Here is a 26,689-nt window from a genome sequence, read left to right as displayed (position 1 = left end):
TACAGTTCATGTTGTGGTGACCCCCCCCCACCATAAAATTATTTTCGTTGCTACTTCATAACTAATGTTGCTACTGTTAGGAATCGAGCGACTGCTTTAAGAAAAGGCAAAGATCTTTAGAGTAAAATCAATATTGTTGTAAAAGGGGCAGGGGCAAAGTTTCGTACTATGGGCAGACATGTGAAGGCAGGGCGGGTATCCAATGTGCACCTAGTTCTCAAATTAGATGGAATTGAAGGAGTCTGCGGTGCCTGCTACCCAAGACAGCGCCTTTCGGGCTTTTTCGGCGCTCGGTTACTCTCCCCTGGCTCCTCTCCTTTCCCCAGCAGTCTCTCTGGCTTGGGGGCGCTCGGTGTTCAGCCTCGCCGCCTGTCGCTCGGTAGTGGGACCGGAAGTTGTTCGGGGGTGGGGGGGGGACGACTGTGATGGGGGGGGCTCGTGAGGGGGGGCTGCTCCTTCCTCAGGTGAAGTCGCTGATGGAGATGGAGCCGCCGCCGTTGAGCGCCCGGGTCCTGGCTCCGGCCCGGCTGCCGCCGCCTCAGTGACCCCACTCCCCCCGCACTGGGCCGCCCGGGCCAGAGTGGGGGACCCCGCCGCCCTCCCCCCGTTTTCCCCAACACCAACCCCTTTCCCTCACCCACTTAGCCTGCGCGCGCGCGGAGCGGCCTCAGGTGAGTGAGGGGCGGGGCTTGAGCGAAGCACGAGGGGGCGTGGCATTGGCAACTGGGGGCGGGGCCTGCCGGTCTCGGGCGCGAAGCCGGGGGGGGGGGGGGGGGGGGGGGGAGATGTGGGGCTGGGAGGGAGGGTCGCTGGGTGGGCGGGAGCTGGAGGGAGGGATCTGGCCTCGTAGGAGTAGGTGTGAGGCCTCAGGACTGAGGGACAAGTAGCAAGAAGCTGGAGGGTCCTGAAAAGGCAGGAGATCGGTCAGGGCTGAGCGCGGAGTCCGTGCCGGGCACCTTTGTGAGGGAGAGCAGGAGAACAGTGACAGGGGCACAGAGGGATTCCTGAGTGGATAGCAAGGGACTGCAAGTGTCATTAGGAAGACTGGAGAGAAAGACAGAGGCCCTGGAAGGAAGACCAGAGGGAGGATCAGGTCGTGGAGGAGAAACTTAGGGTGGAGTGAGAAGTGCACTCAGGGTCCTATGGTGAGAAGTCTAGGGAACCTGGGAGACAGCAGCAAAGCCAGCGATGCCCTGGATAGGAGCCCTGAGAAAGAAATGTAACGGAAGTCCTGCAGCTGAGAGACTTGGAAGCCAGCTGAATACTCCCCACCCAGTCCCATCTGCCCCATTAGTTCGTCCCCTCTTAACTGAGAGTCATAAGCTTCTCAATGTCTCGATTTTCTTTTAATGTGTGTGTGTGTGTGTGTGTGTGTCTCCTTATTGTGACTGGTCTTATCAAAGGCCAGTGGAATGTTTATTGGAACATGGATTTCTAGATGAGATGTTTGGGAAATTAAGTAACCCATGCCTTTCTCCAAGGTCAAGAATTTACTGCATCCAGGACTATTTGAGGTATTACTAACCACTTTGTATCAAGCGTCTCATACCTTCTTAGCCTCAGTCCTAACTATTGGACTCCAGTTGATCCCCTACCTACATGTATGGTGGCTCCTGTTGTGTCCTTACCTCCAAACCATGAGTGATGGGTTTGCCATGTCCCTATGTCCACATGAGGCCCCGGCCCTAAACCTTCCAGTAGATGACCCTTGAGGCCTAGTTGTCTCCCCTTACCGATATTTGCTCGCTGTGCTTATGGCTTCCCCTTGTCAATAGATGTTGATCTCTCAAGCATAAAATATGTTCCTAATTTTAAGAGTCATGAAAAAGAAATGTCTTTACTACCTAGAAGATTTCCACGTAAGATAAGGAGACTCCAAGAACCAGGCCATCTAAAAGGTCAGATCTGACAGTCCTTGATAGTTTAGCTTCTTATTTGGTAGGAGTGTGTGCGATAACCCAGCTTCCTTAAGGGTTGGCCAGTAGGTCAGTGTATCTTGTTTTGTGATCTGTGAGGATGGCAACCTTTCCCACCAAGAGCCAGAGGAACCAGACAAACCTCCTGGATCATAAGAAGGGTAAGAAGAACGGTTCTTTATTATCGCAAAGACTGGAACAAAGCCTCGAAAGTAGAAAATAACCTTCCTGGGGAAGCAGAAGTCTCCCTGGAGCTTCTGGGTTGGGCTTCAGGATAGTAAGAGCTGTGCTCAGTGTGGCAGCTTCGGAATTATAGCTTCCTCTAGTCAACAAATGTGATGTCTCAGGCCCAGAGCATGAAGTCTTTGTTGCCCATGGAGAGCAGTTCAGTTGTAGCTCTGGGCAATCTCATTTCTCTCCGTAGGACAAGGGGGAAGCTGGGCTCAGGACTTGGCTCGGAAGTAAGTTCAGATTTTTTTTCCCAGTGAAAATACAATGGAAAGTTTCCTCTTTATTTCCTCCTAGTTTGAAATCTGCAGCTTGTACTCCCCGGCATGGGGAGAACACGGCTCCACCTTCTGCCTTACCCCATCCAAGAGCCACAAATAAATTAGTTTCTCCCAAACTGGTCCTCCATTTCCCCCAACACACACACACACACACACACGTGCGCACGCACGCCAAAGATGTTAGATACTGTTGGAGAAGTACCTCTAGCCTCATTTTACTCAGAAGGAACAAATAAGAACCATGGGACCATGTGGGTATGGACCGAGGCAAAGGAACTCCCTTTCTTTGTCTCTTGACTGAATTCCAGACGTGCCAGTTGCTGACTATTGGAAATGGGGCCTTTCCAGGTTGATCAGAGGAAGGGTTTAAGAAAGGGTAGTGCTGAGATGAGTGGCCTGGTCTCCTGAGAGATGCGCCTACCTTGTAGGTTCTGTTGGAAGACACAGTCTTGGGGTAGAGCTTAAGTTGAAGGAGCTCTGTTTCTACCTTGTAGAAACTTAAAAGAGTATCTAGTTTGGTTTTTTCTTCAGGACTATAGTCCTTGAAAAGAGAATGGAAAGGAGAAGACTGTTTCTCCTCCCATCCATCAAGCCTGTTTCCAGCTCAATGATTAGCGTCACCAAGATGCAGACCCAGAAGCTATTCTGTTCACACCTGAGAAAGGAAGCAGGCAAGATGGCTCCATGCCTTCCAGCGGAGGCAGAATTCCACATTGTGCTCCTGCCCTGATAGCCGAGGTGCTACTTGTCCTACTTCTGTTGCTGACCAGATGGCTTCATTTCTTCTGCGAAAACACACGAAATTAGAGATCACTTCTCAACTCTAGGCCAGGTCCAAGATTCCTTACGTCCTAGGGCATTGGTGCTTATGCACATGAAAAAGAAAGGCCTGCAGATTTGATTATAGGAGCAAAGTTCTTCGTTAAGGAGGAGCCTGGAAACATCTTTCTGGTCCAAACAACAGTGAGCATTACTGATCAGCACACGCAGTGGACTTCCAGCGAGGACTACCGCCATAGGCATGTGTCTGGCTTTTCTACCTTTTGCCATCCTGTCCCAGCCAGGAGCCCTAATGACACTGGAGTTAAAAGCGTTCCACTGCTCACCAAATGGTCAGCCATTTGAACCTACCAATCACGCTGCGGTGGACCGATGACCGCCTGCTTCTGTCAAGATGGTCTTCCTTGGAACCTTCTGGAGTGGGTCCACGCTGTCCCACCAGGTTGCTATGAGTCAGAATAGACTCACTGGCAATAGGTTTGGCTTGATTCCCGCAGAACAGTTCATTGAGACTTCCATGTAGTTTCTAACTTGCGAAAGCTAGCTATTTTGAGCATCTTTGGCCTTAAGACTGAGATTATTCTAAAACTCTCACTGAACTCCCTGCTCTATTCTCCCCATCCCTGCCCAAACATACAGCTGCCCAGTGGTACCCATGTGAGGCTTTTCTATAAACACAGGGCTTGTGTATTGAGAAATATACCCTAGAAACGTAGAAAGGGTCGTCTTATGTGCATCACTCAGAATGTTTAATGTCCTTTCCTCAGTTCCATAAATCCTGAAATGAGACATAGGAGGGGAAGGACTGTCCTTCCTCCCACTCACAAACCTTAGCCTTCTTTCTCTCCTGAAGGCTGCATGGGAGGGATGGGAGCACAAGTGACAAGCGAAAGATGCATCCATCTGAGACTTAAAGGAGATGGTCCTATTTTTCGACTGCCCAAATGCTGGGGTGCTTCCAGTCCTACCCTTCTTATTTTTAGAGTCTGGCCAGTCCTGGATGACTTTGGAGCCCCTCCCTGCTGCACTGCTCTACCAGCCCTTGAGTAATGATGCTACTCTGTCATCATTGGCATCTTTTATGTTGTAGGAAGACAGAAGGTCACGGTCTACAGCCTGGTGACAAAAATGAGTCAGACCTTTCAGCTGTAAAGACAGACTCCTGAACTGAAGAAAAATGGGTGGGTCTCATTCAGAGAGCATCTAGTTAACCCTAAAGATCACTTCAGAGCTGAAAATTGATTGAAGTCTAGGTCTGTTTCCCGGAAAGGGGGGTGGGGGGAGTCAGGTTACAGACAACACCTGGCCTTCCCCCCCCCCTCTCCTTAGCCCTTTATCCCTTCCCCATGATAAGAAGCAGCTCTGATATAGAACTTCAGAGCCAACTCTGTTATTTTAACACGTCTTTGCTCAGATTTCATTCAGTTTAAGAAGGCAGAGAGACAGGAGGGTATAATATTGTGTGGGTTTTGTCTACTTGTAGTGCCTGAACTGCATACACCCACAGCAAGTGAGAGGTTCTGCCTTGTTAATGATTACCGGGTTCCACCTTAGATCCCAGAGGTATTTGCCACCTGGAGGCCAGAACATGTGCTACTCTCCCTGCTGAAATTTGGAACTGTATGGAGAGGGCGGGCACGGGTCTTTACCACTCTCTCCATCTCCCCTCCCTCTCCCTGACAATACTCTCCGCCCGCCCTACTCAGCTGCCCACAGAGCCACTCTGGTGAGTGTGCTTTAAATTTTAATTTTGGAGTGTCTCTATCGGAAGGGATTCTTCAAAGAATTTGAAGCACCTTCATTGCTTGTGATGCCCATCATATTGCAGAGCCACTATGTAGAGACAAAGCTGACTCACTTTTGTCTCTAATAAAGATGTGGGAATGCTTTTATGGTGCTGGGGAGGTGGTAGCTGATGCCCAGTCTGCCCTTAGCAATCAAACCCTGGATCGATGCTCACCCGCTGCCCATCAGGGAGTTTGGTGGGCGTTCCATCTGGAAGGGCTAGCCATTGCCGTCTCTCTGTGGCCCTGTGCCGTTGAGGGAAGGCTAGCACCATGGCGGGCTCTTTTTATAGGGCTAAGTCAATTTTACAAAAGTAGGAAAGCAGAGACTACAGAGGCCGCCTTTTCCTCTCTCCTCGCAGAGATATTGTCTGTGTAACTGGGAGATTGGCAATCTTGTTCACTCACAGAGCAGGATTTACAGTGCACATATGCTTGCTTCCGTCATGAATGGCAGTTATGTTTCTGTAAAGCCAGTTTCCTTCCAAGATCTTTGATCCCGAACTGTCTTGTGTAACTAACTTCTCTCGCTTTGTACACCTTCCTCCCTTGGTGGTCTCTCGCACCAGCACTGCCTAACTCTTTGGCCCAGCTCCTCTTGGGAGACATATGACCTAACTGCCTGCTCGTGGAGAGGGGTGCATTTGGGGGGAACAGAGGGGTAGGGTAGGTTGAGAAGGTTATTTGCTACCTGGAGACTTGAACAAAGTGAAATCAATTTAGCATTTGCTCCCGGTTCTCAGAATGCCAGGACTAGGAGGCACAGAGTCTCAATCCCCTCTTCTTTGGTCACTAACTTGGCATTTAGGCCAGTTGGCGGCAGCAAACTACTGCTTTCACCCACGAGGTATCACAGACCACCTGTGCCAGCTTGGAGCAATTAAGGAGGAGGTGGTGCTCAGTTTATAGCGAGGGACAAAATCCAACTCAGAAAACAACTCCTTCAGACTCTTCTGGAAGGCCATTGGGGCAGGATCTGTGAAGAAGTACTTCCTGAGCCAGTGCTAGCCCAGCGCTAAAGTTCAACTACTCTGCCTACCAAATCTCTCTCTCTCTCTTACACACACACACACACACACACACACACACACACACACACACACACAATTTCATTAGCATTTTTCTCCCTGTAGAGCCAGTTCAACTTGTTTTTCCTCTTTAAGTTACAGACCTATCCCATGGGGCGCACACTAAAGGAAAAGATGCTTTAATTGGTGTTAGCACCAGGGTAAAACAAGAAGGTCCTGGCTTTTGAAAGGAAGCAACATGGCTAAACAGAAAGGGGACACCTAGGAGACCTAGGACAAGTCATTTAACAATTCTAAGCCTCAAGTTTCTCCAAGCAGAAAACAGGGGTCCTGCTTGCCCTTGCCCCTTCTGCATGTGTGCATGTAAGGGAAGTCGGATGTGTGTACATGTGACATTTTCAGCTTTGTGCCATTCCCACATTATGGGGGCCTCCTCTTACCAGCTTGCCCTCCCTTCAATCTCTTTGGGTCTCTGACCACCTCAAGTTCTGTGCCTAGTGCCAGAGGGTGTGAGTTCTCTGACCATGACTCTGTGAGCTTCTAATCGCTGCCCCTTAGGGACTCTCAAGGAACCACTTACTGCTGTGCTTGGTCAGGCAGGCTGGTCCCAGAGCACAGTCCATTCCCAGGGAAAAATGTCATAAAACAAGGAACTGAAAAAAATAAAATAAATAAAAAAACAAGGAACTGAAGCGAAGAGAATAGTGTTTCCCACACCCCAACTTCATAGGTAAATAGGGAAATGGGAAGGAGAGTGAAGGCAAGCCCAGGTCCCTGACCTCCTCAAGGTGTGCTTTCTCAAAGGAACGTGATGTCCTTCAACACCAGACTGAAATGACGGGAAAAGTTGGGAAGCAGATCCTTCACCCCCACTCCCAGCCCTGAGGGTCTCCCTCCCCTACCCACCCCCAGATCTCTTGTTAAAATGCCATGTTGATCTCTGAGCCTCCCCGAGGTCCTTCCGAGAGACCAAGAACCCAGGCGTGTCTCAGGCTACTCCCTGCCCCACTCTTGCTCCCCTACCTCTGCCTCTGAGATATTTATTTCTCATTAGATGAGCAGTACAAGCAATTTGAGGTGTATATAAATTTGCAACAAATAGATTTTTTTTTGCTTCTCCTGCAGGATCTTCAGTAGATAATTCATTGCAACAAATTATCACTTTTAATTGTTCTCAGTTCCTGATTGTTTAATACTCTTACTAGCAATTATTGCTTGCCTTCTCTCAAACAGCCTAACCTGTATTTTAAATGGCCTCTCCCCTCTTTTTTTCTTTAAATAGTAATTGACAAGAGGGTGGGGTGGCCACTGAGAGGTTTTTGGGCTTATGACACTTTGGCCCTGAGACCTGAAGTGGGCTGCTTACCTGCATTGTCTAGTTTCTCGCCACCCTCTCTCCCTCACACGCCTAAGGACTAGATCTGCTTAAGGACTAGCTCTAACTAAACCCAACCAGTCCCAAGCTCACTGCTGGACCATCTATTGGAGTCATACACATAGCATCGTGGCCCTTAGGACCAAGTAGAACCGCCCCTAGCATTCTCCAGGCTGCACTTCCTTCTAGAAACAGACAGCCACACCTCTTCCCACAGAGCAGCTGATGGCTCACAGCCTGCCTTGGAGTCAGCTTCCCACTGCTTGGCCACTCTGGCACGAGGGCGCTTATCACTAAAAATAAAGACTTTTTTTCTTTAATAACAAATGTTTAAGAAGTTGAGTTGATAGCAGCTAGTGGTGACCCACATGCGTCAGCGAGTAGAACTGTGCTTCACAGGGGTTTCTTTTCTGTTTTGAAACGGTCCACTTGGTTAACGTTGAGAATATGTACAACAACATATACACACATTCCACAGTTTCCGCAGGGACAATTCAGCGACCATCGGTTACTTCTTCAAGTTGTGAGACTGTTCTCATCCTCCTTTTCTGAGTTTCTCTTCCACCTTAAAGTTAATGCACTGTCCCCTAAACAATTCACCTAATCTCTCAAGTTGCTGTTAGCAATTTGATTCCATAGAGAAAGATTTTAAAAGAGCATGCTGTTCGAGGCAAATCTTCCTAACTAGTTAAGTTAAACTATTATTTGGTTTTTAAGAGACTTCAGGGGATGTTTTATGTTTAAGGTTTAGATTATCTCTGGGCTATAATTTTGGAGGCTTATCTAGTCTCTTTGGCTCCAAAAAGCCTGCAATCCATGAAATTTGAAATTCTGTTCTACACTCCCCATCCCTCACCCCTCACCTCCCACCTTTGATCAGGATTTTTCTGTAGAATCTTTGATCAAAACACTCAGCAGTGGTACCTGGGCACCACCCAGTTCTGGTCTCACGGTAGGTCAGGAGACAATCAGCCACACTTCGTTTCTTCCTCCTTCCTCTGCTGCCCCAGGTGACTGAGGCACCTTCGTTGTGCCTTGGGTGGCCAGCCTGCAAGCTTCTAAGTCCCTAGGCACTATTCAACAATCTCAGAGGTAGAACAGACACACTGAAAGAATCAAGCCAGTTAACTGGGATGTCCTTGAAACCATGACCTTAAAAATTCCAAATTAAGGACCCAAGTCCCATGAGGTGTTTGTTACATGCAAACTCTTCCATGCTTGGTTTTGGGGAAGCAGATTGCCAGGCCTTTCTTCTGAGGTGCCTCTGGATAGATTTGTACCTCCAACTTTTAGGCAGGCATGTTAAGTGACCATTTGGACCACCCAGCAACTTCACGCTCATTGTTAACCTGATTCGTAACCAAGAAGCGGCAGAGCCTCTATGAGGCCTGTTTCTTAGCCTCTTGACAGCCCATGTGTAATCTGTCTCTTTTCTCACAGCATCAGCTCCATCTCCGGGGAGACAGCCTACTCTCCAAACGTAGAGCAGGCAGAACCACTCTCGAATAGTGTTTTTCGCCCCTAGGCTGAGGAAGCCAGCAGAAGTTGTGAACTGGAGAAATTCGACATTGACTTTCTCCCCAGGGCAGAGTGTGAGGATTTCCTTCCTTAGGGTGGCAGTGTCAGGCCAAGCTTAAGCGATGCCGTTGGTTTCCTGCTAGTTCAGGAACATTCGAGAGAGACACCCCCACGTCCCCAGATCTGGCTTCTAATAGCAGCTATTGTCTCTTTCAGCAGAATCACTAAGATGGACATAGAAGACTGCAATGGCTGCTCCTATATGTCCGGTATGCCCTCTTGTGTGTTCTGTTTGTCAGGGACTGGGAGCAGGACATAGGCATAAGACCTTTAGCCGCCTGAGGTACACATCTGACACCATGCTTGCTAGTACTATGTAATATGAGCTGATGGTTGTGGTTTTATGTTCCTTAGTGATTTTCTTCCCCAGATTTCTTGGGTAAAAGGGGTGGGAGAAGGGACTAGGAGGGGAATATTAGTGGAAATGGTCAGACAGAAGAATGTGGAAACAGATGGGAGGAAATAGTTGGTCCCTCTTCTCCTGTGCTGTGAGGACACCAGCCAAGCATGAGATTCTGTCCCATCCAGGCAGAGAGTGAAGTTGACATTTGAGCCTCAGAGGGCTGCAGGAGCCCCGGCTACGTCAGTGAGTGAAGTGGGTTAGGGAGTCAGCAGAAAAAGATTAGTGGGCTCTCTAGGCCTCCCTCAAGGGGATACAAGCTATTCAGCTGCCACCAGTCACAGCTGTGCTGGAATGTGTATCCAGTGTGACCCAAACCCCCAGTTACTCAGAAGAAAATGTGTTCAAACAGAGGTAAAAATGGCATGGTGAGGGCATGTGACTTTCTCTAACTTCCCAAAGAGAAGTGGAAAATCAGGACCAACAGCCCAAAGCTGATTCCTAGAAGAGAAGGTGAGACAAACCTCCATTCTCCGACCTTTATACCAATTCATTCACCTCCTGTGAGACGGCCCTCTCTACTGCTTTGCTGTGGTTACTTCATTGCAGTGGCCAAAAAAACTCACTGATCACACTCACAGTTGTGGGGTTTATTGGGGGAAGTAATAGGTTGCAATTCAGAATCAAGAATGACGTGGATATAGTTCTTTGTTCAGGATAGCTTCTCAGCTGTCCGCACAGGCAAGTTCCTCCCTGACTCTCTGACTTTTGGCCCCTTGGCCCTTGGACCTCTTAGGCTGGCACAGCCTCTGTCGGGCAAATGTTACAAAGCTCTTTAATACTGCCATTAAGTGCCCTGGCTGCACCCCACTGCCATCGAGCCTTGGCCCTAAGGTGTGTAATGAGTGAGGGAACTTAGATCCACCAAGTGCCTGGGGCATCCCACTCCTTCAGCAGGACTCCTCACCAAAGTTGCTTTCCTTTCTCAGTCCATGGCTGTGTGTCTCCTGCTGGTAACCTGGTTCTGCTGCCTCTGCAGATGCACCATTCCTCTGCTTCTGCTTCTTACCATCTTGCTCTGTCTCTGGTGTTAGCGCTCTCTCTGAAGCCTAGGTGTAGGAAGTTCTCAGCACCGGGATTCCAGGTCTAATGGCTGTGTGCTACCCCCTAGCTCTTCGTTCTTCATGCTGGTGAGATCTCTTCCTGCCTCTCTTAGGGCTTATTTTTAGGCCAGGAGGATGGCCAAACTGACTGGTACCCACTTGAGGGTCCCAGACACCTTATTATCTGTGTGGTTCAATCGCCTTGGTGGGCCACGCACACTTTTTGCACAGCCTGACACAGTCCTTTGGTGGGAATGACAAGGCCATGTCAAGAAAGGCCATTTTAAAAAATGATCCATCGCACTGCAGTAGATGCATTTAAGTTTCAAGGCTTTTATTTGGAATGTCACCATTTTAAAATGCTCTTACTCAAAACCAAACGCACTCCGACTCAGTGAGCCTGTAGGCGAGGGGGGAACTGCCTGTATAGTTCCGGGACTATAACTCTTTACTGGCGTAGAAAGCCTCAGTTTTCTCCTACAGAGTGGCTGGTGGTTTCACACTGTGGACCTTGTGGTTAACAGCCCAACGTGTAACCACCAGGACTCCTTAGAATCCTCAGTATTTTCATAAATATTCCATACAGTCAGCCAAACTTATACATGGCTGAATTCAGCCTGTGGGCCACCAGTTTGTAGTGTTGAAATAGGCATCAAACTCAAAGCTTATTGTCACAGAGTCAATTCCAACTCATAACAACCAGATAGGACAGGGTGGAACTGCCCCATGGGCCTCCAACTATAACTCTTTACAGGAGTATACAGCCTCATCTTTCTCCCTCGGAGCTGCTGGTGGTTTCAAACTGCTGACTTTGCAGTTAGCATCCCAAAGCATAACAACTGCACATAGAGAGCCTTCCCCCAATCCTTCTCAGTGATCTTAACATGCTTTAGTGTTTTGCCCCTGTCAGATCCCCTGATTGAAACAAGGCATCTTTCCTTGCTTTGAATGGCTTTTAGAGATGTGGAAGTAATCAGGAACCTCCCAAGGCTTAACCAGATGGAAAGAAATTAGGAACTGTCCCGGGTTTGTTTCTGAAGACAGGTTTGTCTTAAGACAGAAATCTTACTTGGGGACAGAGTTTGGCAGGGGGTGTTGACCATTAGAAAGTCAGGACAAGAGATGATAGATAGGTCAGGGAAGCCAGGACTGGGTTTGGGGCAGGAAAACTAGCCCCACTAGAATGCTAAGCATCACTGTGGGAATTATCAATCGTTTCCCTTTTTACTCAAAAGTGGGACCAATTGAGGAATTATTGGCATGAGTCAAGGGAGGCATTGCAGTGGGTCAGAAAAGGAGAGAGAATGGGGCCCACCCCTAGGTCATGGGAGGGAGGGAGGTACAGAGTCTAACCCCTTTCTCATTCAAAGAGGGAAGGGCAAGGAGTCATTAACTTTCCACAAAGATTCCCTCTTCATCCCAGCCCCTCTCGCTCCAGGGACACTGAGCTGCTCAAACCTAACTCTTGGCAGGCTTTGCCCCAAGTTTTCTGGGACTGTGAACTGTTTAAGAGAACTTTAGTAGAAAGGGCTCCAGGGGTAGGCAGCCCAAAGAGTCATGGCCCTTCCCACCCCCAAATTCTTGGAATCCAAATATCTCCATCTGGAAGTAGGTCAGCCTGTCAGTGAGCAGCTCCTCTGGATGGGAAGGAGCTGAGGCCTTGTCCTGATAGAGGGCGGATTCATTCATCCTGGGCTGTCCCACTGGGGCCCCAGAGGCATAGGACAGGGGACAGCCAGGGAGTCGGGATAAGGATCTGAAAGGGCTCTGAGCCACCCAGTGTGCACACTGTGGGAGACTCCACAGTGGTGGGCCCTCACAGCTGGGCAGGAGGAGGCTGCTGGTCCCCAGATCTGAGAGGAGCCTGACCTCCCTCCCAGCACGAGGAGGAGGGAAAGGAGTGCCTGAGTTTGCTAGGGGAGAGCTTTCTGCTGCTCTGAGCTCAAAGCTGCCCTGTGTCCTGGGCCCCATGACCTCTGGGGCCTTGGCTTCCCCAGCTGGCAGAGGATTGGGCCTTCCCCGAATCCCCCCTTTCTTCCTCCCCCGCTGCGGGCCCATCCATCTCTCTCCTGCACACACTCGCCTCTCTCAAGCATTTGTTGTGCAGTTCCTCTTTGTCTGCTGGGCACAAGGGCAGTGGCATCTGCCTCCCCCCTCCCTGTGCACACCCTTACTCCCCCACCCCTTCACTGGCTGGGGAAAGGGATCCTCTAGCTTGGCGCCCCCCCCCCCCATGCACACATACACACAGATACATGCTCTCCAGCCCCCTCCTCAAGCACATCCAAGCTCCTGGCTGGCTCGCTCCCGCGCTCGCTCTCTCTCACACACACTCACACACACTCACACTCACACATACACCCTGAGCTGAGCTCTTCTTGCTGGCTGCAGCCGTGGGCCCCTGCTCACCGTGCGCTGCCGCTGCCTGCGACATGACGGCGGTTCCCCTCACTTCCAGGAATCCACGCTTCCTGGAAGGTGAGTGGCTGGGCTCACCCCTGCCTGCCACCGAGACGCAGACATGCACACACCACCCGCACTCCCTCGCCGTTTCCAAGGCGGCGGCCGTGCTCGCACCCCAGGGTCTCACCACCGGCAAGGGAAGGATAATGTAAGTTCAGGCAGAAGGCGGCTAGTGGAGGGGGGAGGGGGGGTACTGGGGCTAGGGAACCAATTCGGTAACAACTCCCAAGCCCAAGGAGAGGGAGAGGATGGTGTGTGTGTGTGTGTGTGTGTGTGTGTGTGTGTGTGTGTGTCAGGGGGAGGGGGCGTTCCTCCTTACACTTGCGGAGGATGAGAAAGGGTGTTTGGCGTTGCTAAGCAAAGCCGGTGACTTGGACAGTGGAAGCTACTGGTGACATCTTGATTAGGCCTTAGGGACAGATGAAAAGCTGCCTGGGGTGAAATGCCGAGACAGGCCTGGGTGGGAATGTGGAGCAAAGAGAACCGAGGAGCTTTGGCTGCAGCCGCCTCAGCCTGGACCTGAGATCTGAGGGGCCTCAGCACCCCCTCCCCAATAGAGCTGGGGATGGGCGGCTTTCTTTGCTCCTGTGCCCACTGGCCCTGCCTAACAGGCTAGCATCCTGTCATCCCAGAGCCCATGGTGAAGAAAGGGAAGGCAGGCAGTTAGAGGTTCCTTGCAGAGAAGTGCGGAGGTTCAGGGCTTTCTCCCACCTGGTGGACAGTCCCCAGAGGTAGCCACTCTTTGAAGGGACCAAGGAAAGGAGGGCTAGTCTCCTTCAACCCATGCAATGAATGTCACTCCTGGGCTGTCGCCCCGGCTCCTCTCTCTCTCCCTTCTGCTCTTCTGCTGCTGTTACCCACCTCCCAGCTCCCCTGATAGGAACCTCATGATTTGGTTTTGCCCTCTAGGGATCTGGCCAATCTATGATGACTTTGACCACGAAAATGCCTCAGACCTGACAACAGCCTTAATCCTTGGCTTTGCCAGTCTGGGATTTCTTGGGAGTCGCAGGCATTTGAAGTTCCCTCACTGGGGTTTCTAGGTCCCAGAGAGCGGAACTGCTCAACTTCCTAAATCTGACTCCCTTCACCCGAACAAAACCCCTGGTGCCCTGAAAGACCTCCTGACCCCTGGAATGGATTTATTCTTATGCCTTAGCCCATAAAAACTGACTTGAGCCCGGTTCCCATCTTCCCTTCCTCTTAGAGAGGGTAGCAGCGTCAAAAAGCCACTGCAATTGCTGGTGGACTTGGAGAGGCTGGCTTTTCTTCCCATCACCAGACCAGAGTAGCCTCAAATGGCCTTTTCCCCTCTACTGTCCCTTGAAAGCTAGTTTCCCATCTCACTAGCCCCCGATACTGAGTAGCAACCTGGTAGGAGGCTAGGAGCAGCTTCCTTCCAGCAAGTCCCCCCCTGCTTTTCAACAGAGTTAGGGACTCAGTTCCCTGTAATTGCCACCAGCATGAAGTGACTTAGTGATTCAGTCCTAAGATTTGAAAAAAGACAAGAAACTATCCTGTCAGCCCTCCTGCCCTTAGTCCATCCCACACACCGTGCCTTTGAAGGGCAGATTTGAAAAGTTGGTTGGAACCTACCAGGCTCAGCCCCCCATACTGAGGTGCTCACTTCATGGGGTGGGGTGTGTGGTTCTGATGTCAGGCAGAGAAAAGAGGCAGGGGAGCCCGGGGCTTCAGCGGGGGAAACGGAGTTTCAAGCCCCACGGCCATTTTTCTAGGCAGCTAGCACCTTTTCCTCAGGCACTGGGGGGTGAAGCGGGGTGGTGGGGCTTTTAGGAGAGGAGATGAATGAGTTATGGTCCAAGTCCTGAGTGGTTGTTTTCTCCCCACTGACCAAAGCTGGAGAGGGATCCCTCAGGAGGGTGTGCTCCGGATTTCTTGCCTCAGGCCCAAGACTCCAACCATTTTATAATGGAATCTTTATTTTGTGAAAGTAAGTATGTACATAGCTGGGCACTTGGGTAAAGTCTTAATAGGTGGAATTTAGGGATGGATTTCAGGGTCTGTCTCTCTATTCCATAATTAGGCCTGTGTGCGCACGCACATCCATGCATGTTCTTGCTAGAGAGAATGTCTGAGGCTTCCTCTGTCCATCTGTCTCCGTCGGTGCGTGCTCTTTATGTTCGTCTACATATGTGGTATGTGTCTGTGTATCTGTCTGTCTCCGTGGGGTTTTATTTCACCTGTGTGTTTGTGCCGAAGATTGTGGGGAGGAGGGATTTTGTTTGGTTTTGTTTTAAAGACATGACTCCTAGCCTCAGGTGTGCCATCTGAGTCTCAGAAGCAGACATTCCACTCTCAAACCACCTTTTCTCAAAATGATTTGTGGATGCACCCAGGTGAAATGTGCGCATAAACTGACTGCGTACCTATCAGAGGATCAGCAAGTGGCCAATGAACTTTGCTCAGAGTCAGAGCAGCTAGGTGGCTTTCTGCTGTCGCCCATTTTGGGCTGCATTTAAAAAGTGGCTCCAGCTTTCCCCTACCAAGATCCCAAGACTGGAACTCCCAATTGGCCATGTAAGGGGTGGTTAAGAACAATGTCTGCTTAACATCTGTCTGCAGGCAGAGAGCCCAGTTCTGCCACCACCAGCACTGTGACCTCTTGCAATTTACAGCACCTCGTTTGTGCCTCAGTGTGCTCATCTGCAAAATGAACCCGCTTCCTAGGCTTGTTTTAAGGATTAAAGGACCGTTCCCTTAGAATACAGAGGACAATGCCTGGCACGGATAAAGTACTCAAGGAATGTTAGCTGCTATCCTTATTACTACTGTTATTATCATTAGATTCAGGGACCATTCCAGCTGCCCTTCCTGCAGATCCCGAACCTGGTGTTGGGGGCTCCGGAGAGGAACAGTCGGGAAGACCGTCTGTCTTGAACCGCCTCCCTCCTGAGGCCCCTATTTTCCTCTGGGCCCTGGCCCGCCCAGCCCCAGCCCTGCTTCCTGCGGACGTCAGGCAGTGATGCTCTTCCCCTCAGACCTAGATAAAGGTAGGGTGGGCAAGGCCCAGCCACTGAGCTCGCGGAATCCGGCACCGGGCACCCAGGCCGTCGGGGCACAAGGTACGATGTTGCTGACGGCACTCCAATATGGCTATCCAATGAATGGTGGACGAGTTAAACTGAGGTCTGTAAAGATGAGGCAGTGGACAGTGCCCGGTGGTGGCTCCAGCTTCACCTACCATCTTGTTCTTTCCTCCAAGGTAGCGGGGACTCATCTCTGGAGAAGGAGTTCCTCGGGGCCCCAGTGGGGCCCTCGGTGAGCACCCCCAACAGCCAGCACTCTTCTCCCAGTCGCTCGCTCAGTGGTAAGTGTACCTGCCTCCCCCTCCTGTCCCTGGACACCCCCTTTGCTTTGGGTCCTTGATTCAGTGCCCTTTGGCAACCATCTCCCACATCTTTGCTTCACTCTGGTTTCCTGCCCAGTCTTTAAAAAGCCCTAAGGAGCCCAGTGCCCAGGTTCCTGGCTTGTGAGAGGAGCTGAAGTGGTCACTCACTGCAGGACTAGGGTGGGATTAAAAGGGCATGGGTGGGATGACGGCAAAGGCTCCAAAGGGAGATTCTAGAGTGGAGAAGCAGGTAGCTAGAAAGACTCCACAGCTGGAGCTCAACAGGAAATAGAGAGTATAAGGACCTCTTCATATCCCCCCTCCCCATTCTCCTGCCCAGACCAGGTCCCTGGGACTGCCCCTCCCCAGCTGGCCCTTGATCTGTGACATTCTCTAAATGGTTGGAATAGCCAGGAATGTAGGTCAGAGCCAGAGCCAAAGCCTTCCCCTCAGTGGCTCCTCCCTCCTCCTCTCTCCCCCTCCAGGAATTTTATGGAGGGAGAATGGAGGGGTTCAGTATCCTGAGGTGGGAGGGTAATGTGAATCATGTCTGTCTTCCAGGTTTGCTCTCTCTTGAGCCTGCTGTCCCTTCAGTCTCCCTAGGACTATTTTCCCGCCACTGTTAACTTGCTGGCTTCCTGCCCAGGGCCAAGTCGGACATCTTTCTTAATGACAAGAGAGTGGAGGAAGAGGCTCCCCTTAGCTTCCTTCTCTCCCCAGTGACAGAAGCCATCCCATGTACCCCAGCTTGGTTTTCTTGGAGGCAGTTTGCCTAGTGGGTGGGAGAGGAGACGGTTGCTTTCAGACCCAGTAGGACCTCAATACACCAACCTAGAGTATTGACTCATTTTAAGGCCTAACCATTTCAGGGCTTAGCAGGCACCTCTGGACTTCAGGAGTGCCGCTCTGGCTTGGGAACAAGTTCCCCTTTCTCTGTGTCTCTGTGCTAAACACCAATCCACCCCCCAGCCAACTCCATCAAGGTGGAGATGTACAGCGATGAGGAGTCGAGCCGACTGCTGGGGCCAGATGAGCGGCTCCTGGAGAAGGACGACAGTGTGATTGTGGAAGACTCCTTGTCGGAGCCCCTGGGCTACTGCGACGGGAGTGGCCCAGAGCCTCACTCCCCTGGTGGCATCCGTCTGCCCAATGGAAAGCTCAAGTGTGATGTCTGTGGCATGGTCTGCATCGGCCCCAACGTGCTCATGGTGCACAAGCGCAGCCACACGGGTGAGTCAGCTGATGGGCTCAGGGCAGCAGCAGGAAGGCACCTTACTGAAGGAGGCCTCGCTGGGAACAGGGTGGCCTCAGGAAGGGAAAGGCTCCCCCCCACCCCAGCACAGTTTTTTGGCTTATAAAAGAAAAGGGGGCTTGGAACTTAGACCCTCCTTAGCAGCTTATTTCCTGAGCCCTTTCCTCAGTTGTTGTTAGCTAAAGAACAAATAAGAATTTGTGTGAGGCCATGGAGCTGGGGAAAGTGCTGTGCCCTGAGAAGGGTCCTGGTTATTGTTTGGGCCCTCTCACCCCACGGAGATGGACAAGGAATGCAGGCAGATACCTCTCTCCCCAGCTCCCCCAGCTGTGGACTTGCAGAGCAGAGTGGGCCCTGGGGTCTCTGCTTTGGGTAAGGGTCTTCTGGCCCAGTGTTCCAAGCCTGCCAGCCTCCTCCCTGCCACACCTTACCAAGGGATCTTGTCCTCAGGGGAGCTTGATTAAAGAGGATTTGTGTGCACGGCTCAGCACACACGTTTCTGTCCCTCGGAAACGTGTTTGTTCAGAAATGTGTGGGGCAGGGCCCAGGGCGGAGGACAGGGCTTAGCCTTCTTGGGAGGCCCTCACACCTCTTCTCCTAGGATCTGATTTTTGACTTGCAGGTGAGAGGCCCTTCCACTGCAACCAGTGTGGTGCCTCCTTCACCCAGAAGGGGAACCTGCTGCGCCACATCAAGCTCCACTCTGGGGAGAAGCCCTTCAAGTGCCCCTTCTGCAACTACGCCTGCCGCCGGCGGGATGCCCTCACTGGTCACCTCCGCACCCACTCAGGTCAGTGACCCTCCCCCCTGCAGCCAGCACTTAGGGCTCAGGCTCCTCCTCTCTCCTGGGAGAGGGAGAGCAAGCACAGAGAGAATAGGAAGAGGGACCTCCTCCTCTAGCCCCTTCCCCATTCCCAGGGCTCCAGGGTCCCCCAGGGAACAGTGGGAGGCACTTTAGGTCTGCCACACTCTGTGAGGAACTGGAGCAAAAGGAGCATGCACAACAGCCTTGCCTGTAACCATCACCCTCCCTGACTTTGGCTTCTGAGCCCCAGGGAAATCTCCCTGCTCCAAGCCCACTCCTGCCCTCACCTTCACCCTCTGTCCCTGACACTGTCTGCTCCATTCCCTCCTGCTGGTGCCTGGAAGCTGGGTCAAGGGTGCAGAGATAGGAAAGAGAGTGTCCACTTTCTGTGCCACATCCAAGCGTGATAAGTCCAGAGGGTGCCTGGAGGGGAGTGTTGGGACCAGTGCGGGGCCGGGCCCTGGAGAGTGAGAGCAGCATTAACAGGCTTTCCATTTCACCCAGGACCGTTGATCAATAGCTTTCTGAACCAGCTGGACAGATAGCACTTTTCAGGCGGTTACTGAGTTTAAAGCTTTCGGCTGGGACTTGGGAAGAGGCCAGAAGCTGAGCTGGCAGGCAGGAGACAGCCTGAGCTTGGGGAAAGGCAGGAAGAAGGGGAAAGGGGAAAGATTTAGTAGCTTCTACCCTCGGAGAGTTGTCTTACTATTTTTCTCTTTTCTTAAACTCCCCTGGGCCAGGTTTTAAGGGGCAGCATAATCCCCTATCGCACTCTCGCGGCAGCTCTTGGATTCTAGATTTTCTTACCTCTTTATATGCATGTGGAGAAACAGCATAAATTCACGTTTGATAACATACAAAGCATTTTGCTTTTGGTACCTCATGCTAGCCTTATAAAACTGCAAGGGAGATGTTATTATCTCCATTTTGCTGATAAGGAAGCTGAAAGAAATGTTTTCCAAAGCTTGCTGGCCACCGAGCCAAGCTGTTCTTCCGTGGGCCGATCCAGCTCCATTGCCTGCGGCGCGGGTACTCTTTTCCCTAGAAGAGGGCAGCTCCCCCTGTTGGTTTGGAACAGGGATGGCCAGTGTTCTAAAATTCCTCCTACCAAAGCGAAGCAGTAAGCGGAGTAGATTTTCAGCATCCCGTGGATGATGATTAGTGGCAGATGCAAGCACACAGACTCCTGGGGCCTTCTGGCCAGTACAGCCCATACAGTACAACGTGGGCCCTGGTCCCTCCTGTTGCCCGCAGGAGGAGGCAGTCCTCTCCAGGGTGTAAAGCCATGGCCCCGCCGGTCTTGGTCAGACAGAACCATGGTGGTTAGCCCTAGGGTTGACCAAGCAAAATGGCAACGGGTGAAGTCCATGAATGTCCAGTTGAGGGAGGGAGGGTAGTCGAGATCCCTTCCCCGGCCTCGCTGTTCAGTAGAAGATACATGAAATATACAAACACTTTTGTTTCTCTTCGACTCTTCTCGCACAGATGCTCGCTCAAGAGTCGTCTTTAAGGGACATGTGCACCCCTGCTTCCCCCGTTATGTCTCCTTCAGTGGCCATGAGATGCTTACTCTCCGCCCTTTATGAAACGGGGGGCCCCTTGAAGAGTCTTCCTTTCTTTTACTTTTCTCTCTGTTCCTGTATTTTGTCCTCTTCTCAGAAATCTCTGTCAGTGATGGTTTTCTGGGGGAGCCCTTGGCACCTTGGTGTAAAGAGAAGTGTACATAGACAGGAGAAGCAGGAAATCTGCAGGAAGCCCAGGCTAGGGATGGAGGTCAACGTAGAAGTAAAGGTCAATGAAAAACGGCTGCTCTCCACATTGGCAGATCTAAGGGTTCTTATTTCTGTCACCCCAGGCCACCAACTTCCCCCCCAAAGCAAAACAGATCATTCGTGAGCAAAAAAATCCCCTTGTCTGATAAACAGCACTCACACCCACCTGCCACATGGAAAGGTTAAACCGCAGCCGGGCCCCAGACTCAGCTATTCTGGGGTGGGGCCAGCCTGCCTGCCAGGGACCATCTCCTACAAAGTCCCTGTGTCTTCACTTCCCCTCGAGCAATAACTTGGCCATCTTGAAGCCCAGCACCCGCCCAAAGCCATAAGCCCCACGGTCCCCTTCTCCTCCCATAGTTGCACATGAGCTCTGTTCTCCAATCTGGGTCATGAGCACAGCGAAAGCTGGGGCAGGGAGAGCAATCTGAAGCATTCGATGTAGCACCATCTCTTCTTTCCCCAGCCAGGGCACTTTCACTTTGGGAGGCTGGGGGTCCAGGGACAAGTAATGCGACGCGGTTCTCCCTCTCTCCCCCATAGTCTCCTCCCCTACAGTAGGCAAGCCCTACAAGTGTAACTACTGTGGCAGGAGCTACAAGCAGCAGAGTACCCTGGAGGAGCACAAGGAGCGCTGCCACAACTACCTGCAGAGTCTCAGCACTGAAGCCCAAGCTCTGACTGGCCAGCCAGGTAGAACTGTGGGCAGGATGAGGAGGGATGCGAGGGAACACAGGAGAAGAGCGATTCCAGCACCCCCCCCCCTCCGGCCCCAGAGGGATACGGGCTATGAAGTGGGAGACAGCTACTGAGTAAATCCGCGGAGCCCCTGGCTGCAGGCATCCTGGTGGAAGGCCTGTGGTCCGTGTGCTGAGGACCTCCAGAGGTGGGGGGGACCCGATCTGTGTCTCCAGTGTAGGAGGAGAGAGAACACAAGGATGTATAACATCAAAGGCCCAGTGTAGATCGTAAATGTGTAAGAGCCCCAGTGGCACAGTGGGTTATGCGTTGCACTGCAAACCCCAAGGCCAGCAGTTCGAAACCAGCAGCCACTCTGTAGGAGACGGATGACCCTTCTCGTCTTTGAAACCGACAGAGGCGGTCTGCCCTGCCCGTCGGGCCACTATGAGTCAGAATGACGATGTGGCAGCCAGGTGCTTGTTGGAATCTTAGACGTGACTGGGATGAGCTTGCAGTAGGGCAAGCCGAGCCCAGTTTGCGGGCAGAGGCCGTGACCATCCTTGGCTATGACCTTCTAGAGGGCCAGTGCCAGCCCAGCTCAGCGCTACGAGTGTGTGCCCACCTCCTCCCCACTAGGTGATGAGACGCGCGACCTGGAGATGGTGCCAGACTCCATGCTGCACTCTTCCTCTGAGCGGCCGACTTTCATCGATCGTCTGGCCAACAGCCTCACCAAACGCAAGCGATCCACCCCCCAGAAGTTTGTCGGTAAGAGCCCAATTGGAGAGGAGGCATCCCCTGTAAGCCACAGCGACACTGAGTCTGAGCTCTGGGCCTGGGTACTTGACGGCGAAAAGAAAGGTCTGGTGCTCAGAGCTTAACCGCAGAACAGGAGGGCGGGAGGGAGGCTGTACCTGGAGAGGGAGGCACGGAGCTGCTGTTGAGGACGCTTGTGGTGCCTGCAAGAGCACGGGAGCCGAGCTCTCCCCCTGGAGAAGAGCAGGCCCTGGGGGCTGCAAGAAGAGCCAGGAGAGCGGAGAAAGGCAGTGAGGGCGTGCTTGCCCCCACCTGGCCCCGCTTCCTCATCGAAGGAAAGTCCCGAGCGAGAGCCTCGCAGCCCAGGCCCGTGGGCCCGGGATGAGTCCTTTTCAGAGATTGCTGGTGAGATGGGGAGCAGCCCCTCGGGCTGGCCTGCTCAGAGGTGGTCCTGAGGGGCATTGCCTTCTCGGAGCGCAGCCCTGCTGAGACCCGCTTCTCCACAGGTGAAAAGCAGATGCGCTTCAGCCTCTCCGACCTCCCCTATGACGTGACCTCTGGGGGCTACGAGAAGGATGTGGAGCTAGTGGCACATCATGGCCTGGAGCCTGGCTTCGGGGGGTCTCTGGCCTTTGTGGGGGCAGAGCATCTGCGGCCCCTTCGCCTCCCCCCTACCAGTTGCATCTCAGAACTCACGCCGGTCATCAGCTCCGTCTACACACAGATGCAGCCCCTCCCTGGCCGACTGGAACTCCCGGGGTCCCGAGAAGCCATGGAGGGCCCGGAGGACCTGGCTGAGGGCGGGCCCCTGCTCTACCATGCTCGGGGGCCCCTGACTGATGCTGGGGCATCGCCCAGCAACGGCTGCCAGGACTCCACAGATACAGAGAGCAACCATGAAGATCGGGTTGGGGGGGTGGTTTCCCTCCCTCAGGGGCCCCCGCCCCAGCCACCTCCCACCATTGTGGTGGGCCGGCCCAGTCCTGCCTACGCCAAAGAGGACCCCAAGCCACAGGAGGGGCTGCCCCGGGGCACTCCCGGCCCCTCCAAGGAAGTCCTTCGGGTGGTGGGTGAGAGTGGCGAACCTGTAAAGGCCTTCAAGTGTGAGCACTGCCGAATCCTCTTCCTGGACCACGTCATGTTCACCATCCACATGGGCTGCCATGGCTTCAGAGACCCTTTCGAGTGCAACATCTGTGGCTACCACAGCCAGGACCGGTATGAGTTCTCTTCCCATATCGTCCGGGGGGAACATAAGGTGGGCTAGTGACCTCTGCCCACCCACCCCCACCCCCGGGCCATCACTTGACTGCCCTCTCTACAGGTGTCTAGCTTCATCCTCCCCACAGGCCCCCTCCTCCCCACAGGAGTTTTGCTTTCAGCGCCCCTGCTGGCTACCTGACCTCACCCCTGGCCAGCTCCCTCCTCATGTCGTCCGTCCTCTCTACTTTGGCTTCTTTAAGCCTCGTGATGAGACAGGTCTTTTGCTTATGTTTCCTCGTTTCTCTCTTCTCCTTTCCTAGCATACTCGGCAGAGTTATTTATTAAGATCATTAGTTGTTTCTTATTGCTGCCTTTCTTTAGATGCGTGCCAGTCCCTTGCCATTCTCCCAGCCCTCCCACAGCGCCTTTCCACTTGGGTCTACATTTTCCCTTTGATCCAGCTTCCTTCAGCAGCCCCTCAGTATCAGAAGAACTTTGCGCCCTCTGCTTCTAACCTGTGGCGCGGATACCTCCCCAGGCCCTGTCTCAGCTCTGTGGCATGAGATCCTCCTCTCTGGGGCTCTCCCGCCTGGTACTCTGTACCTCTTCTGCCCTCTCACCTTGGCAGCTTGCACTATTCTTGAATGAATTTAAAAATCTCCTCATTTGGAAATAGGAGGGACTTAAGAAATCCCACCCCCCTGGGCACCACGGGACTGAGGGTCCTCTAATAATCCCCTAAGAATATGAATTCCCAAAGCCCACATTCGGGATCTCCCTCTGGGACATGGATGTGGTATCTCTTCCCTCTCCTTGGATAGCCCTCGGTCCTGCTCTAGTCTCCTCGGCCTGCCCCATCTCCTCAGGGGTGGCGGTTCTCTCCTTGGAATGCCCCCATTTTATATCCTCAGGGGCCGAGGCTAGTCTGCAACCCTCTCTCTGTGACACACTGGGAGCCACAGGTGCCTAACTGGGAGCCAGGGCATGGGAAGGGGGTGGGGCAAGACGTTTCTCTTCCGCCTCCACCTTGCAAACCTCTTCACTCCAGTGACCTTTCTAGTCTCTGGGGGCGCCTTTAGCCCCTACCCTAAGCGAGCAGGTTGCTGCCTGATGACAAGGGGGCACCTCAACCCCTCAGTCAGGCTGCCTTCTTCCTTCCTCCCCCGCCCCTTCCAGCAGGACGCACCCTCTCACTCCCGGACTCCCAGGTCTGGTTCTTTGAGTCAATGGCTGGGAGAAAAGGGTCTATCTTTTCTCTCTTCTAATTACCAGTGTAACCAAAAAGTATCCCCAGATGAGCAAGGGCACATGGCCCGACCCCATTCCACCCTTGCCCCAGCAAGACTGGGCTGGGCATGAGGGGACCGGGGCCATCCTTCACTGCCTCCTCTGCTCCACTCCCAGGTAGAGGGCAGGAGGGGCACTGTCCCCCTGGCAACTGCAGAGATCTCTGGCTATCTGGGTACCCCAGGGTTAGTGAGAAAGGGGCAGGAGGAGACATAACTCCCCTAGAAGTGGAGGTCTTGCTCCACAAGAGTTCCCTGCTCAAGGCCACTGCCATCCCACTCTCTGCTTCCCTGAGATTCAAACCAAAGGCTGTTTTTCTATGTTTAAAGGAGAAAAAAAAATAAAAGAAAGAAAAAAAAGTAAAAACCAAACATAACACCTCACAAGTTGTTAGCACTTGGTCCTTTCTTCTCTCTCCCTTCCTCTTCACCTCTACCCTCCCATCTTTCTTTCCACACATCCTTCCCTTCCCTTCCCTCGATGGCTCTGCCTCATGCTTCTCTCACTCCCTATCAGGGATATTTGGGGGGATGGTAAAAGGTTGGCTCAAAACAGACCCTAGGATTGGGGCTCTTAAGGGCTCTGGGAGGAATCTGCCTTACCCTCTTCTGGGAAGGGAGACCCTGAGCCTTTCTCTTCCTCCTCCTCCTTTCCTCCCCATTGATGTGGCCTCCCCAGGAGCCCTAGCTTGGCAGGGAGGGGCACTGTGGGTGACTGCTCTCTCTCGACAACACAGCAATAAGGGCAAGCGCATGGGGGTAGTCAACAGAGGGTGGTCTCTGCAGGAGCAAAGACTCTTCACCGCACCCAAGGTGCAGGCTCTGTGTTTTAGGGTGGCAGTTGAGATGAGGTGACTGTCTGGGGTTCTCCTGCACTGTTCTCGCTATTGACCCTCTTCCTGCTAGGTCTGTCCCCTACCACCTCTGCTGTGTCTGCTCTGTACTAGGTGGCACCTCACAAGGAGGACTCCTTCCCGGTTATCAGAGCTGCAGAGGGTTCTGATCCCTCCCCCTGTCGGCTCTGGCACCTGGAATGACCTGGAACTTGAAGGACTGTGCCCACAAGAACAGAGACAGGAAGGGGAAGGCCAGGTGCTAAGGAGGAGTGAGGGGGGCACTCTGTCTTTCTCCAGACCATCACTGCACTTTAACCAGGGTCTTAGGTACAAAATCCTACTTTCCAGAGCCTTCTCACTCTGGAACTTAGAACATCCTCACCCTCTCTCCCAGCTCTTTTGCATAAAAAAGGAAAAATATGTAAACAACAAACAAACACTGAAACCCACCAGGAGAAAAGAGGTATTTTCATTTTATATTGATATTCAAAAACACCACACACACACACACACACACACACAAATTTTTAAATAGACACTTTCCCAGACCTTTGTTTTTCTTGTCAGTGTCCAAGCTGGGGGTGGGATTTTGTAACACTTCTGGCAGCTCCTTTCCTGTGTACATAATACATAATATATATATATATATATATTTTTAATCAGAAGTTATGAAGAACAAAAAGAGAAAACAAATAAAACACAAAAGTAAGTGCAATACCACCTCTTCTCCCTCTCCCAGGGTCTCCATTGTAGCCCAGGCTTGGTGTCTCCTTCGATCCCCACCCTGTTCACTCCTCCTCTATCCTTCTGGCTCCCAGCCCTTTTTCTTACAGAGTTTTCCTCCTCTCTCTATGGGAGTTAATCTAGCTTTTGAGACTTATGGCAAAGCATTTTGTATATGTAAGATATTGTAAGTAAATATTTGTGTAACGGAGATATACTACTGTAAGTTTTGTACTGTACTGGCTGAAGGTCTGTTACAAATAAACATGATTAATTTAACACCGCTGGTTGTTTCTGCAGGCTTCCTTTGCCTAGTTTTTCTGCTGGGTGCAAGGATGGGCCTCTTGGCCGCTTGTTATACCAGCTACTAAACAGTTCAGGAGGTGGACAGGGAGACCCTGAGCATTTCTCCCCCTTCTCCTAAGACCGGGGGGGGGGGGGGGGGAGCCAGCCAGGGGTGCTCTCAAGCTGTTGCTAATCAAGGTTTGCCCAGAATGAGAAGTGGAAGAGAGTTTCCTACCAGGACTGGGTCTGCAGGGTAGGAAAGAGCCTGGCTTGCGTATCCGCCCAAAGCAGAGAGCCTCAAATATTTGTTGAGGTCCTACTATGTGCAAAACACATTATAGACTTAAAAGATCTAGGTTACAAAACATGAGTGGTGATATAATAGGGTCTGCTACTTCCTGAACACCTCATAACTGCCAAACGTTCTCCCAAGTCTTCTTTTCATAGTAGAGACAACCTGCAAAGGCATGTTCCCTATTACTGGTGAAGAAATAAAAGCCTCAGAGAAGAGAAAGAAACAACTTGTCCACCGGCCCTCAGCCAATAAGTGTTAGAGGCTGTGTCTGATCCCAAAGCCTATGCCCATCCTTTAGTCCAGGGAAGGCAGCCTGTGAAACCGCCAGGCTAAAAAAAATCCCAAGCAAAGCCAGGGCCGGAAAATCAACTTGTTTCTAGCTTAAATATTGATTTTTCTGTTCCTTTAATGCTGAAATGTTTGTCCTTCTCCCATCTACTCGTTGTCATTCTATACGGTAATTTCTGTTTTCCATCAGACTACAAACCAAAGACCCACTGCCATTGAGTTGATGCCGACTCAGAGTGACCATATAGGACAGAGCAGACCTGACCTGGTAGTTTTCCGAGA

General features: G+C 52.0%; 1 protein-coding gene across 4 annotated transcripts; it reads left to right on the top strand.

The window, feature by feature from the left end:
- The first annotated feature begins 467 nt into the window (after positions 1–467).
- Positions 468–25,787, top strand: IKZF4 (IKAROS family zinc finger 4). Of its 4 annotated transcripts, XM_075551506.1 has the most exons (9): positions 468–671; positions 9,127–9,179; positions 14,734–14,827; positions 16,100–16,204; positions 17,195–17,455; positions 18,100–18,267; positions 20,598–20,747; positions 21,372–21,503; positions 21,998–25,787. In XM_075551506.1, the coding sequence occupies exons 2-9, from the start codon at positions 9,159–9,161 to the stop codon at positions 22,756–22,758; spliced, it is 1,692 nt and encodes a 563-aa protein (XP_075407621.1). In that variant the 5' UTR covers positions 468–671; positions 9,127–9,158; the 3' UTR covers positions 22,759–25,787. The 4 variants fall into 4 exon arrangements, with proteins under 4 accessions (XP_075407621.1, XP_075407623.1, XP_075407622.1 ...); XM_075551508.1 differs by lacking the exon at positions 14,734–14,827 and having other exon boundaries at positions 9,130–9,179; XM_075551507.1 differs by lacking the exon at positions 14,734–14,827.
- Positions 25,788–26,689: the final 902 nt, after the last annotated feature.

This window comes from Tenrec ecaudatus, chromosome 6 (genome assembly GCF_050624435.1).
Source record: "Tenrec ecaudatus isolate mTenEca1 chromosome 6, mTenEca1.hap1, whole genome shotgun sequence".
Classification (NCBI taxonomy): Eukaryota; Metazoa; Chordata; class Mammalia; order Afrosoricida; family Tenrecidae; genus Tenrec; species Tenrec ecaudatus.
This window is presented reverse-complemented; position numbering and strand designations above follow the sequence as displayed.

Bases quoted from the DNA above. Each gene is read 5' to 3' on its own strand.
- IKZF4 (XM_075551509.1), top strand. From the start codon at position 12,935: ATGCACACACCACCCGCACTCCCTCGCCGTTTCCAAGGCGGCGGCCGT. The intron at 18,268-20,597 runs GTCAGTGACCCT...TCTCCCCCATAG, and splicing joins TCACCTCCGCACCCACTCAG to TCTCCTCCCCTACAGTAGGC. The intron at 20,748-21,371 runs GTAGAACTGTGG...CCTCCCCACTAG, and splicing joins AGCTCTGACTGGCCAGCCAG to GTGATGAGACGCGCGACCTG.